Source organism: Alligator sinensis, unplaced genomic scaffold (genome assembly GCF_000455745.1).
Source record: "Alligator sinensis unplaced genomic scaffold, ASM45574v1 scaffold78_1, whole genome shotgun sequence".
Lineage (NCBI taxonomy): Eukaryota > Metazoa > Chordata > Crocodylia > Alligatoridae > Alligator > Alligator sinensis.
In genome coordinates this window covers 1,315,405-1,327,670 of record NW_005842171.1, presented here as the reverse complement: position 1 = coordinate 1,327,670, position 12,266 = coordinate 1,315,405, and the positions used below count along the sequence as shown (strand labels likewise).

Sequence of the window (12,266 nt, the reverse complement as noted above, 5' to 3'; positions counted from 1 at the left end):
ATGGGGGGGGGGGGGGGGGGGGGGGGCGTGGAAAGAACATTTTTGAAGTTCTTCCTTTTGAAGTGCTTCCTGAAATGTCTGTTATGTTCCAGCAGTCCTGTAGTGCTTCACTCTCCTGTGTGCTCAGCTGTCCTCAGGAAACTCTAGAGCAGGGGTGAGAAAAATGGTGGATCTGGCCGGTGGCTGGACTCCATTTCCCAGCAGCCCCTGCCCACATGGCTAGGACTGGTTTCCATGGAGATCCCTACAGCCGCTGCACTGTGATGGTGTGAGCCTGAGGTTTCAGTGGAGGCCAGTGCTAGCAGGGTGTAGAACTGCTCCAGAGCTGGTCTGGGATCTTGTGGCAGTGACAGGGATGTACAGGGATGTACTGCCTGGGGCATGCAGGCTGCAGATTGCAGCTCTCCCCTGACTTTGGATCATCCTGTCATTGCTATAAGATCCTAGCTCAGCTCTGGAGTAGCTTTGCGCCCTGTTGAGCACCCTGCCAGCAGGGGTAGTGCTGTGGGGGTGGGAATATAGCTACACCAAAATTCCCTGTAGCCCTCTGTAGCCACCCCACCCAACAGCGCCACTGCAGCTGCTTGCCCTGCACAGGCAGCGGCAGCTGAGCCTGCCCTGCTCCTACCTGCAGCACAGCCCCTGCTCAGTGCCCCCTACCGGGAAGAGGCTGGCATTGCTGCTACCTGCCAGCACTGCCAGGGCCAGTCTCCATGGAAACCCTGGACCTGTGCTGTCACAGCGTGGCTGATGCTGGGGTCTTCATGGAAACCGGCAACAGCCACGCAGGCAGGGGCTGCAGGGAAATGGAGTCCACTGCCAGCCGGATCTGCCCGTGGGCTGGACTTTGCCTGCCCTCGCTCTAGAGAAGGGGTAGGCAAAATCGTGGGTCCAGCTGGCAACCAGACTCCATTTCCCAGCAGCCCCTGCCCACGCGACTGAAGCTGGTCTCCATGGAGACCCCAGTCACAGCTGCACTGTGATAGTGCAAGGCTCCTTGCAGTGGTGACAGCCTGGTCAGGAGCCAGGGCTATCTTCTGCCTACACACCTCTGCCCGGAGCATGCAGGCTGCAGATTGCAGCTCTGCCCCAGCTCGGGACCAAGCTGCCCCTGCTACAAGATCCCAGTGGCTCTGGAGCAGCAACCTGTCCTACTGCGCGCCCTGCCAGTGCGGCTGGGGCTGGTCTCCATGGCAACCCAAGTCTTGCGCTATCACAATGCAGCTGTGGCCATGGAAAGTGGCCCCAATCATGCAGGCAGGGGCGGTTGGGAAATGAGAGTCCACTGCCAGACGGATCCAGCCCGTGGGCCAGACTTTGCCCACCCCCAATATAGAGACTAGGGACATTTATACACATACTTTTTCATGCTGCAGTGTGCCGGGGATCTGGCGTATGAGATCTGGTGCCGGAGATCTGGCGTATCTCCACGTGCGAGCTAATGTAAAATATACAAGTGCAAGCAACGCAGCACAAGTTACGAAGTGTGTGTCAGCATGAAGGAAATGGCAGCGGTGCGCTTCTGAACTAAACCACCTTCAATGTGTTTTAGTTCAAAAGCGGACCGCCACCATTTTCTGTGTGCTGATATGCATTTTGCCACTTGTACAACTGCATGCGTTGCAGTGCTGGGTGCTTTACATGCATGTGTAAAAATGCTGTAGAGGCTGAGAGACTTCCGGGGATTTTTCTTCTCCAGTCCATCAGGGCTGCTTCATGTCTTTATGGCCAGTTTTGAAGCTCTCTGGGAGCAGAATTGGGGTATGACTGCACATCTTCATGGCACCAGATTTGAAATGCTTCAGGATTCAGAGCATTTCAAATGCATGTCTATCAGCAGTCTCAGTTGGATTCATAGATGTTTGGGTCAGAAGAGACCTTAGCAGATCATCGAGTCCGACCTCCCATCTTTGGCAGGAAAGAGCGCTGATCTAAAGTAGTAGGTGTACGAATTTGATTTTAATAATGACTCTTTTAAGCTTAAAGTCCTCTATCTTCTGTTTCTTGTCCTTGTTTATCTGTTTCTTAAGTTTCCAAATGTGGCTTTCCTTTTCAGAAGACACGTATGTATTGACTAGACATTCTGTAGTTTTGGGAGTTGATAATAGTTTGTGCATTGCCTTGAGTAATCTTAATGGGTGTGTCCACACATGCAGGCACATGCACTTGCAGCAGCTCAAATAGAAGCGGTGCAAATTTGAGCCAGGGTGCTTTGCCTTAGTGCATGTGCACAGACATGCACTTTGGTGTGAGGCAAATTGTGCCACTTGGGACAAAATAACCCTGCCTGGCTCCTGCTAGATCTGCAGCCAGCGAGAGCTAGAGCCCAAGGCCAGCACCTGTCCTGGCCCTATCAGTATGAAAAGCTGTCCTGGCAAGTAGCTCAGGGCTACTCAGTCTCAGCAGTTTCTGGGGTCATAGACACCCCAGTCTCCTGCCCCTTCTTCAGGCAGAAGGAGACCATGGCGAACATGACCCTTGAGTGAGCCAGGCTGCAGCCCCTCCACTTCTACCTCCAGAACCTTCTCCTGAGGTTCTGGTTGAATTTCACCCCACACCTTTTTGTTTTTGGTCACCCCATCTGTGGCCCCACCGAGTCCTGGGACCTCATGGTCAACCTCCTCCTGACCCTGGCCAAGTGGGCCTTGTACTTGATCAGAAAAGAGACTGTGGCCAGGAAGGTGCCCAGAGACTACAGGGCTGCTTTCTTCTCCCTTGTCCGTGCACATTTCCGGACAGAGCACCAGTGGGCGGTGTCCACTGGCTCCTTGGATGCCTTTGAGGACTGTTGGGTGCGGCCCGGGGGGCTCTACTCGGTGTCCCCCTCAGGCACACTCATTTTCACATTTTGACCCTCTGACGCTAATGTCATTCCTGTCCTGTTTGTTGCCTTTGTCTCAGAGATGACTTAAGCTTGAGCATTAACTGGAAACAGTAAAATATATTACAGCTGTACTTTTGAGTATTTTTTGGAAAGGTTGATTGTTTAAGTTGTAGAATAAAGGTGAAAAATAGAAGTCAAATTTCTTGAATTGAATTTTTCCAGGACTACTTTTTAATAAAACTGATCCAATACATTATTTTTTCTTAAAAATTAGAGTTTAGAAAGGCAGAACTCTTGTATTGGGTATTCACATAGCACTGTAAACATGTAATTTTTTTGAAAAAAGAATAAGATGTATCGACAGCTTATTATGAGAGCCCTTTAGGGCTGGGGTATGTGTAGTATTTTATTCATTTAGTGTCACATAGGAAATCAGTGAAGGGATTTAAGTGGGGAAAAGGCACAAACCAGGCAGAATAGCTGTAGAGTAGTGATTCTTAAAGGAGATTAATTTTACACATTCTACCCTGTCTCTTTTGGGAGCATGGGGATGAAGTAAATGAACAGTACATGCCTGTCTAAATACATTTTTAATGTCAAAGTCTAAAACCTGACCCAAAGCCCTAAAGGAGGCAGCAAAAGATTCATGAAACTTCAGCTTTGGAACAAGCTGGACATATGGCACCTAATACAAAGTCTGTTAACCGTGATCATTGATCTGGTACCAGAAATAACTGAAAACATCATTAATTCATTTTCAGTGTCTGGCTGGGGTGGGATGTGGCAGTAGGCAGTTGTTACACAATATGTAACCTTGGGGAAAAAACAACCCTCTTCTCTAGTTTCACAAGTTCTTGTCTGCTGGAGGGGTGATTAAATTCCTTTCAGTAGGAATAGACTGTTCAGTATTCTAACTTAGCTTTGAAACAGTGCCACAACATATACTTTTGGCTCTAATGTGAAATACAGGCAGTCCTCAATTTACAACATTTCGAGTTACGACATTTCGCACTTACAACGATTATAAATTGACACCCTGTTTCAACTTTATGATGTCAGTTTTGACCTTACAACGTTTGATCTGATGAGATGCCACACCAGCGAACAAGTTCGCTGTGTTGCTCATCTCCCTGGAGAACATCTGTCCAAATTTCCTTGGACACTTTCTTTAAGAAAGCAGACAAGACTCCAGAAAAACTTGCAGTCAAGACTCCTGAGAAGACTCCAGCCAAGAACTGTTCAAAAAGTCCAACTGTGGCAGGACACTGTTTGTGCCTGCCACTTGAAGGGCCCAGCCAAGCAGCCAGCAGGTGCTTGATTGCAGTGGCCATTTTAGATCTCCGGCCACCCATATAAACAGCATTTTGCTGCTGGTAGGCCAGGCAGTAACATCGCCTGGCTGCAAGGCTGCTTGGAACATCTTGGAGGTAATGGCAGGAGCTGTAGGGGGTGGCTTGGAGGCTCCTGGCCCTGGGCATGACCTAAAACTGCACCCTGCCGGGAGTGGGTGGCCTGGTGGGGCTCTCAGTGGTGTGGGAGCCCCCAGGAAATGCCAGGCCAGTTACCACCCTGGTGAAAGGTGGGCTGGGGCGCCTTAATAACCCTAGCTCCCACAACCGGTTGGGTTACCCCATAGAAGGGTCAGGGAGGTGGACCCAAGAGAGAGAGAGGGCTATAGACTCAGAAGCCTGACTTGGAATCCCTCAACTGGTCAACGCTGGTGCCAGGACCAGAAGGGCCAAAGGGCCAGGGGCCCACTGCGAGGGATGCCCAGAGATGGGAGCCTGGGGTTCTGACTGGCCTGGAGGTGAGGCCAGGGCCAGTGTAGCCAAAGGTCCCGGAGCGGGGACCACATCCATAAAGGGGAACAGATCAGGGAGCTATGCAGCTGTGAAGGAAAGCAAAGTAGGCCACCTGAGTGAAGGGATCCAGTAGGGGTTTGAACTGGAGGATTCTGGGGCCCAGTGTGAGGCCGGTGATGTTAACAACTAGTGGATGCCATCTGTGAGGCTTGGGCTGCTGTGTAGGGGAGGAACGGAGTCACAGATAGTGCCCCCTGGCATTGGGGTGAGAAATGGGCAGCCTCCTGCCTAATTAACATACTGATTAATTATCATCAAGGCATGGCAGGTGAGAAGGCGGGCGGTTGGCCAAGAACAGGTGGGCGGGGCATTGGTAGATCGGCCCCAAGAAGGCCTCTTGTTACACCAACCAAGAGCCTTTCAAAAAGCCCAGCCAAGTCGCCTCAAAGAAGTCCTTTCAAATCAATATGATTACTATTTACAATATAAATGTATTAATGTAGCTATATTACTCATATAATTGATCGAGTATAAAATTCTGGGGTCTTTTTACTGAAAATAGGGTATTGGGCCTTGGTTCAGGAACCAATCCCCCATTTATAACATTGTTTCTTATGAGAAAATTGGTTCCAAGTTACAGCGTTTTGACTTAAGACGCGGTTTTCAGGAACCAATTGTCATAAGTCTGAGGACTGCCTATAAACGCAGTTTAACGAAGTAATAGTGTTGCATATTTCTAAACAATGGCTTGTTACAAATAGACAGAGTAACAATGAAAATTAGTTTTCTGCTAGTTCAGCAAGAGGAGAGGTGGTGTTTATATAATGTAGTATCATAGGTTTCTAAGTATTCTATGGGTTACTTTGAGAAGAAGCTGAATTTGCTTTGCTTATTTGGACCTAGACAGATGTAAGATTGGTGTAAGATTTTCGAAGTCATGTACGTTAACAATACTTGACCTATCAGTGCTAACTTTTGTTCAGAAAACAGAAACCCTTACAGTTTAGAGGGCATGTTGACCTGAGGCAGCATTGTAAGTATTTCTCCACAAATCAGTTGCTTACCATATTTTTTATGGTTTGCATGCCAGTGCTTTTCCTGGCTGTTTAAAAGTCAAGCTGTGTATTACACATGCAGAACCTTTAATTTGCTAGTAGGGGTTCACTGATAGAGATTTTTGCGGCCAATACCAGTATCTGATTTTTTTAAAGGAGGCATATTGTCCAATACCGATCCCATTTCCAATGTAGCATGGACAGCTGCCTCCAGTTGGTAAATCTGTTGTGGTAGAAGGGGAGGGGGGCAGATCAACCCTTCCCCACAGTTAAGGAGGGGGCAGGGGCTGCCCAGCCAGGGCAGGGTGTGGGATGGAGTTGCGGCTCATGTCGGGGGATGGCTCCCACCACTGCTTGCACCCTGGGGGGGGTGGGGAGTGTGCCCCCTGGATCTGCGTTGGGTAAGCAGGCAGGCTGGGGCTGGGCTCTTCTCACTAGGGGCTGGGCTTGGAGTGGGGGCTACAGAGGGGGCTGCAGTCCCTTGTGATTTCGCTGTAGCTCCCTCCCAGCGCCTCTGCCTGCCTGCCTGGGGCTGTGCCGGGCATGTGATGGTGGCAGCACTGGGAGGGAGCTGCCTCCTCCCTGGCAAGCCGCGCCTCCATCCCATGCCTCATGTGGGAGGAGGTGGAGGTTGAGCCAGGAAGAGCCAGGGCTGTGCCAGGCCTGCAGTGGCGGCGGCCCTGGGGGGGAGCTACAGTGAAATTTAGGGTGGCTGTAGCCCCCTGTGTAGCCCCTGCTCTGAGCCCAAACCCTGGTGAGAAGAGCCCAGCTTTAGCCCGCAGCTGCAGCTTGCCCTGCGCAGATCCGAGGGGCACATGCCCACACCTCCCTCCCTCCTGGGGTGCAAGCAGCGGTGGGAACTGCTCTCCCCCGATGAGCCGCACCTCAGTCCCGCAGCCTGCCCCTGCCCTTGTCTCCCCCTCTGCAAGGTGAGGGGTTGATCTGCCCCCCACCCCCCATGCCCCTTCCCTCCCCTTCCACCACAACGGATTTACCAGCTGGAGGCAGCTCTCCACTCTGTCAGGCTCTGCTCCTTGCTGCTTGAGTGGTGTGCTGCAGCTGCGTGCATGCAGTGGCATTTATTGGCCAAATTATCAGCCCCATCAGGCCAATTTCCAGTACAGCCAATTTTCTTTATATTGGTATTGATCTGATATCATACCAATGTATCGGTGCACCTCTATTTGCTAGTCAGAATGACACCTGTCTTAAAAGTTGTGGGATCACTTTGATATTTTTCCTGGCAATAATGTAACAGTTGTTACCCCTCCTGACTCCTAGCAGAGGACTTGCTATAAAGGTTGACAGCAAAATATTGTAACCTCTCCCTCAACCCCCTGCAGTTCCACAAACTTTTTTCCCCCAGTTCTTTCCCTTCTGCAACTTAGGCTAATTAACATGTTAATTGTGCCATAAATTGTAACGCCACAATTTAGCCAATTTATGGTGCAATAAAACTACAAATCAGCCAGTTGTTCTACATGTAATATTCCATTTAAATGATAGATGTTCCATTCAGTGTGGAACATCTTTGTGGCTGGTTTGTATTATACTTTAAACTGAATGTGTGGCATTTGCTAGACTCAGGGCTGCTCTGTGCTGGATTCCTGATGCTGAGTTGAGCATTGAGATTGGGCATGGGGTAGATCCAGAGTCTAGGACAGAGCAGCTGATCCTAGGAGGCCTCTGTGTCTTGGACCCTGGGTCTACCCTATGCCTGATCAGTCACAATGCTTAACTGAGTATCTGAACTGGGACCCAGGGCTGCTCTGATCCAAAGCTTCAGCTGAGTTTAGAAATTGCCTGTGGGGCAGTTTTGGGGTCCAGGAACCAACTACCTTGCCCCTGCACAGGGCCACCCCAGGTATAAAAGTGTTGCTTGCAGTTCGTGTGCACTTATGCTGTTTAAAAGTCTGGGATGTGGGAACCTGACATCTGGGAGGGCTAGACTGCATACATGGTTTTCAAATCTGGAGCTGCTATGTGCCTGACTGATTGATTCTCAGCTGAACGTGGGGATAAAGTACAGGGCAGTCCTGGGGTCTGGGACAAAGTCATCCACTGCCCAATCTTCAGAATCCACTTGGGGCAGCCCAGATCCTGGTTTGGCCCTGTTAGTTGCATAGCTGAAATCTGAGGAATTTTATGACCTGTCCCAAACATTGTCATTTCTGCCATGCACACATGCAGTTTTTGAGATGGGGCATCAAATTCCTCAGACTCCAGTCACACCATTATTTTAATGCTTTCCAAGGGCCTTAGGGTTAGCGAGGTTAGAAATAGAATGAAGTGGGAAAGTGTGGGGTGATTACCTGTAGCATCCTAGAAGAAAAATGGTGTCTTTTACAGATTTTTTTGTTGTTGTACTTTGATATATTTTACTGACACGCTAATAGCTTCTTTTAGTGTTTTTATGCAAGACAACTGAAATAAGCAGTAATTGCATAGGATTTGAGAGAGCTGCTGCAAGACAATACCCCCAAAGTCAGCTTCCTAAAACTAAATATTATATATAGTGACCTACTGAATTCATGGCAGAAGTGGGCTGCATGGCAGCTCCTTTAATCTTGCAGTTTCCCCTGTGTGACCTACCCCCTCGGCAGGGGCCTTGCTGCTCGCTCCTGATCTGCAGGAAGTCAGAAACCCCGGTTTTAAATATGGCATCTTTTTCATCTCCTGGCTGGTCAGCAGCAAGCCATAGGTTCACTGGGGCCCTTCAGCCTATCAGCAATCATTGGAGCAGGGGGAGGGTGGTGCACAGAGGAAAGACTTCTTTTCTTTCTGAATACTGGGAATTATCTTCTGAAGTGGAATTCCTCCCCCCACCCCATCAAGGAAGAAACTTGATGTGCTTACAGATCACCACATACAAATAAATTCAGGGGGACCTAAAAGTTTTTTTTTTTTGTTGAGAGACCATGGACCACTTATATATGTATTTTCTTTTTAGGCAACATTGTACTATAAACGTGCATTTGTAGCAGTGATGGTTGCAAAGAAGGTACCTAAATTCATGCTACTGTACCCTTTATAACAGTGGTTCTCAATCTTTCTAGACCTAAGGCACCCCTTCATAACTGTTCTGAATTTAGCAACACCTTATTTCCAAACTAAATTAATACTATGCATAAACAATAATGTGACTGGAGACACATTTTTAAACAAAATAAAAAAATGCATGAATTACCACAACAGGTCAGAATTTTTTGATGCTATGGATTTCTGTTGAAATCTCTGAGTTTATCTTGTGAATCATGTGGAGGTGTTTGTACACCTAAGAGTGCTAATATTGTATGGCACTCAGTGGCACCCATAAGAGGATCTTGCATCACCCTGGTTGAGACTCACTGCTCGTTGAAAGGAATGCCTCAAGGTTTTCAGCCCCTAAATTTAACTTGCTTAAATATATATAATTTTATGAGATTATATCTTTGAATCTGAGACTCCTCTGGGAAATTTATAAACATAGCATTCTAGGTCAGGGACTGTCAACTGGGGGTACTTAGAAAGGTCTTTAGGGGTAAGTGTGGGTGGGAGGGCGGTGACGGAATGTGCCTTGGGGCATGGCGGTGGCCTCTCCCCAACATATTTGCCTCTTACCCAGGGGAGGGGCATGCTGGGAGCCACTGGCCCCACGCTGTACATCGTGACACTTCCCTGCCCCCTACCCCAACTCACCGTCCTGATTTGGCTGCTGGGCCCCCGCCCTCAGCCACTAGCTGGTGGTGGGTGGTGGCAGCCACCATGTGTAAGCTGTCCCCACCCTCCCAGCACTGCCACTATGTGCACCCTGGAAGGGCATGGGGGAGCTATGCCCCCGGATCTGCACGTGGGGTGGGCTCGGGCTGTGCCAGGCTGCTCCCGAAGGGGGGGGCCTTAATCTGCCCCCCCCCCCCCCCCCAAACAAAACAAAACAAAATGAAGAAAAAAATATAAGGAAGTACAGGAGCTGAAACTTTGAGTCAGAAGGGGTACATTTATTAAAAAAGGTTGAAAACCCCGTTCTAGGTAATTCAAGATTTCAACCTGTTGATCTGTCTGCTGCTTGGACAACAGCAGTCAGCACGAGTGCTGTTTCCAGAGTTGTATTGGTGTTTGTAGTGAAAGGGATGATTTGGTATGACAAGGAACCCCCGGATACGTACAGCCACAGCAGTCATGTTAATTTGATATTCACTTGTAAAACAGAAAAAGAGATCATTGTCAGGGCTGAAGTTTTGCTATTTAGGAAGGCCTAAAAATTCAAATTAAACTCTGTAAACCTCTTTGTGTCCTTTCAACCAGTGGGTATTCTTTTAAGTGCTAACCTGAGGTGCACAGTATCATAAAATGTTTTTATTTATTTTGTAGGTGAGTGCAGATTGGTAAGTTTCTTGTCTCTTATACACATAGCACTTACAGATATCCAGAATTGCACTACTCCTACATGCTTGCTTTTGAAACTGTGTACAGTTTTGAAACACAGTCCTTTTGCACCCACTATGTCAGGGAAGATTTTGAGTGGCATACACAGAGCACTGACATAGAAAAATCTAGAGTGCATGGGTTGCTTGAACAGCTACTTCTTTAAAGGTATACGTATTATAATGTTCTTTTGTTTGAGATTTTGCTTCGTGCCAATATTAATTGTAAACACTTATTTATTTTTCTTTCTGTCAGTATGTATGACCAATTGTCCTACGTTGATTGTCATGGTGGGCCTCCCAGCCAGAGGGAAAACCTATATCTCTAAGAAGTTGACACGCTACTTAAACTGGATTGGAGTGCCTACCAAAGGTAGATACTTTGCTCTGCTTTCTTTTATGTTGCAGAGTTTCTTTTGAGACGATTAGCTTTTAAAAACATTTTGTCAGTAGGAGTACCAGCTTTTCTCAGTGCTTCTGTTAACTGCTCTTCAGTCAGCAGCTCCTTGGTATCAGATCTGCTTGCATTTATTTCTGTCTATCAAATGCCTGATATTTTTGCTCTGCCCCCCCTTTCTTTAAATGGATTTATGAAGGAATCCTTTTCATCTATCTTCTTATTGTATCTAAAAGAGATTCTTATTTACTGGAGGGTTCTGAGTCAGCACTCCTGAAAACAGTTTAAACTTTAAAAGTGAATTGTTGTGTTGGTAACAGGGCTTAAAATGCTTCAAGGTACCCTCATAAAAACACTGTATTATTTAATTTATGGGACTGTGCATCAGTAGAAGTGACTCATTCAGATTTTAAAGGACATAACTCAGGGATTGGCAAACTACAGCCCACAGCCTGGATCTGACCCATAAAGAGCTTCAGTCTACCACAGGGGGTCAATGTCATAGAACTGCACCTTGCCATCTGTTCGCTCCACAGCATTTCCTTCTGCTTCAGAGCGTGCTGCTCTGTTGGGGCTGAGGTTATCCTTGCTGCAAAAGGCTTGGTTATTTCATAGCTGGCTGCTTGGAGTGGGAGAAGGGGCAGAGGCTTGCAGCCTGGAAAAAGGGTAGGTTTGCAAGCTCCAGCCTGCTTCAGCAGGAGGTTGCTGGCCTTTGACTTAACTTATCATTGGCTGGTATAAGGAACTCGGAGGACTGATGATAGATGCTTTTTTGGATGAGGAAAAATAATCTGGTTGATTAGACTACTAGCCTGACACCTTCACTGGTCTAATTCAATATCTTGCTAACCTGCAATTTTTCTATGTGATCTGGGCAAGTCATGTAGGGCCCTGGACCTTAGAACAGAGGTGAGGCGAATTAAGATTTATTGTGGCCTGGGCAAACAAAATTGGAGGGCCCGTCTAGAGGTGCACCGATTTATATTGGTCACATATTGTATTGGCATAGATAAAAAGAAAATTAATGTTGTCGGCTTTTTTTGCCTAGTGGAGCTGATAATGTCACTGATGAGTGTTGCATATGCCACCATGCAGGTGGTCAGGAATGCAGCCAGGCAGCTTGGGGAGCAGCGTCCATGCAGTAAGTCTGTGGGCTGTGGGGGGGAAGATTGAGGCCTCGACGGTAAGCAAGCGAGTGTCGCAGTGATGGTGAAAGGGACTCCTGGGGGAGGGGGCACTCCTGACTCTGCGTGCTCCCTGGGGTGGCATAGGGGGCATGTGCCCCCTGGATCTGTGTGTGGGGCCAGGTCGGGCTACTGCTGCATGCTGGGGGCTGCACCGGCCTCTTTCCAGTGAGGGGTGCTGAGAGTGGGGCAGGTGGTGGCTGTGCTGGGAGCTGGGGTGTATGTTGGGGTGGCCACAGCCTGTCCTCCCCCAGTGCTGCCTCTGGTGAAGCACTCTGCCCTGCTGCCTCAGTGCGGGGCTCCTGGAGAAGGCAGCAGAGTTCAGTGCTGTGGCAGGGGCAGCACTGGGGGATTCGGGAGCTGTGGCCACCTCAACATTCTCTGCTGATTGCCCGAGGGGCCCTGACAGCCCCTGCTTGATGCCCACCAGTGGGGAGACAACAATGCCAATTTAAAACTGGCCTTTGCTCCTTTGCTGATCGAGTGAGTGGCAAGCGGGGCCTTGATTGGCACCAAACCCTGGGCTGGCCCTGCTGCCCCGGGCATTCATCAGCCTATCGGTGCATGGGATGGTGCACATGCGTGTGTTAGGGGGTGGGGT

General features: G+C 48.6%; 1 protein-coding gene across 5 annotated transcripts in view; it reads left to right on the top strand.

Annotated features, from left to right (window-relative positions):
* Positions 1-12,266, top strand: part of PFKFB4 (6-phosphofructo-2-kinase/fructose-2,6-biphosphatase 4) — a 69,978-nt gene that overhangs the window by 7,657 nt on the left and 50,055 nt on the right. For 3 of the 5 annotated variants that reach the window (XM_025206762.1, XM_025206761.1, XM_025206760.1), the window contains exon 2: positions 10,341-10,457. In XM_025206762.1, the coding sequence (XP_025062547.1) occupies positions 10,346-10,457 (112 nt within the window). In that variant the 5' untranslated portion in view covers positions 10,341-10,345. Of the gene's footprint in view, positions 1-10,035; positions 10,046-10,340; positions 10,458-12,266 lie in introns of those variants that run through there. The other 2 variants (XM_025206763.1, XM_025206764.1) reach the window with 2 other exon arrangements.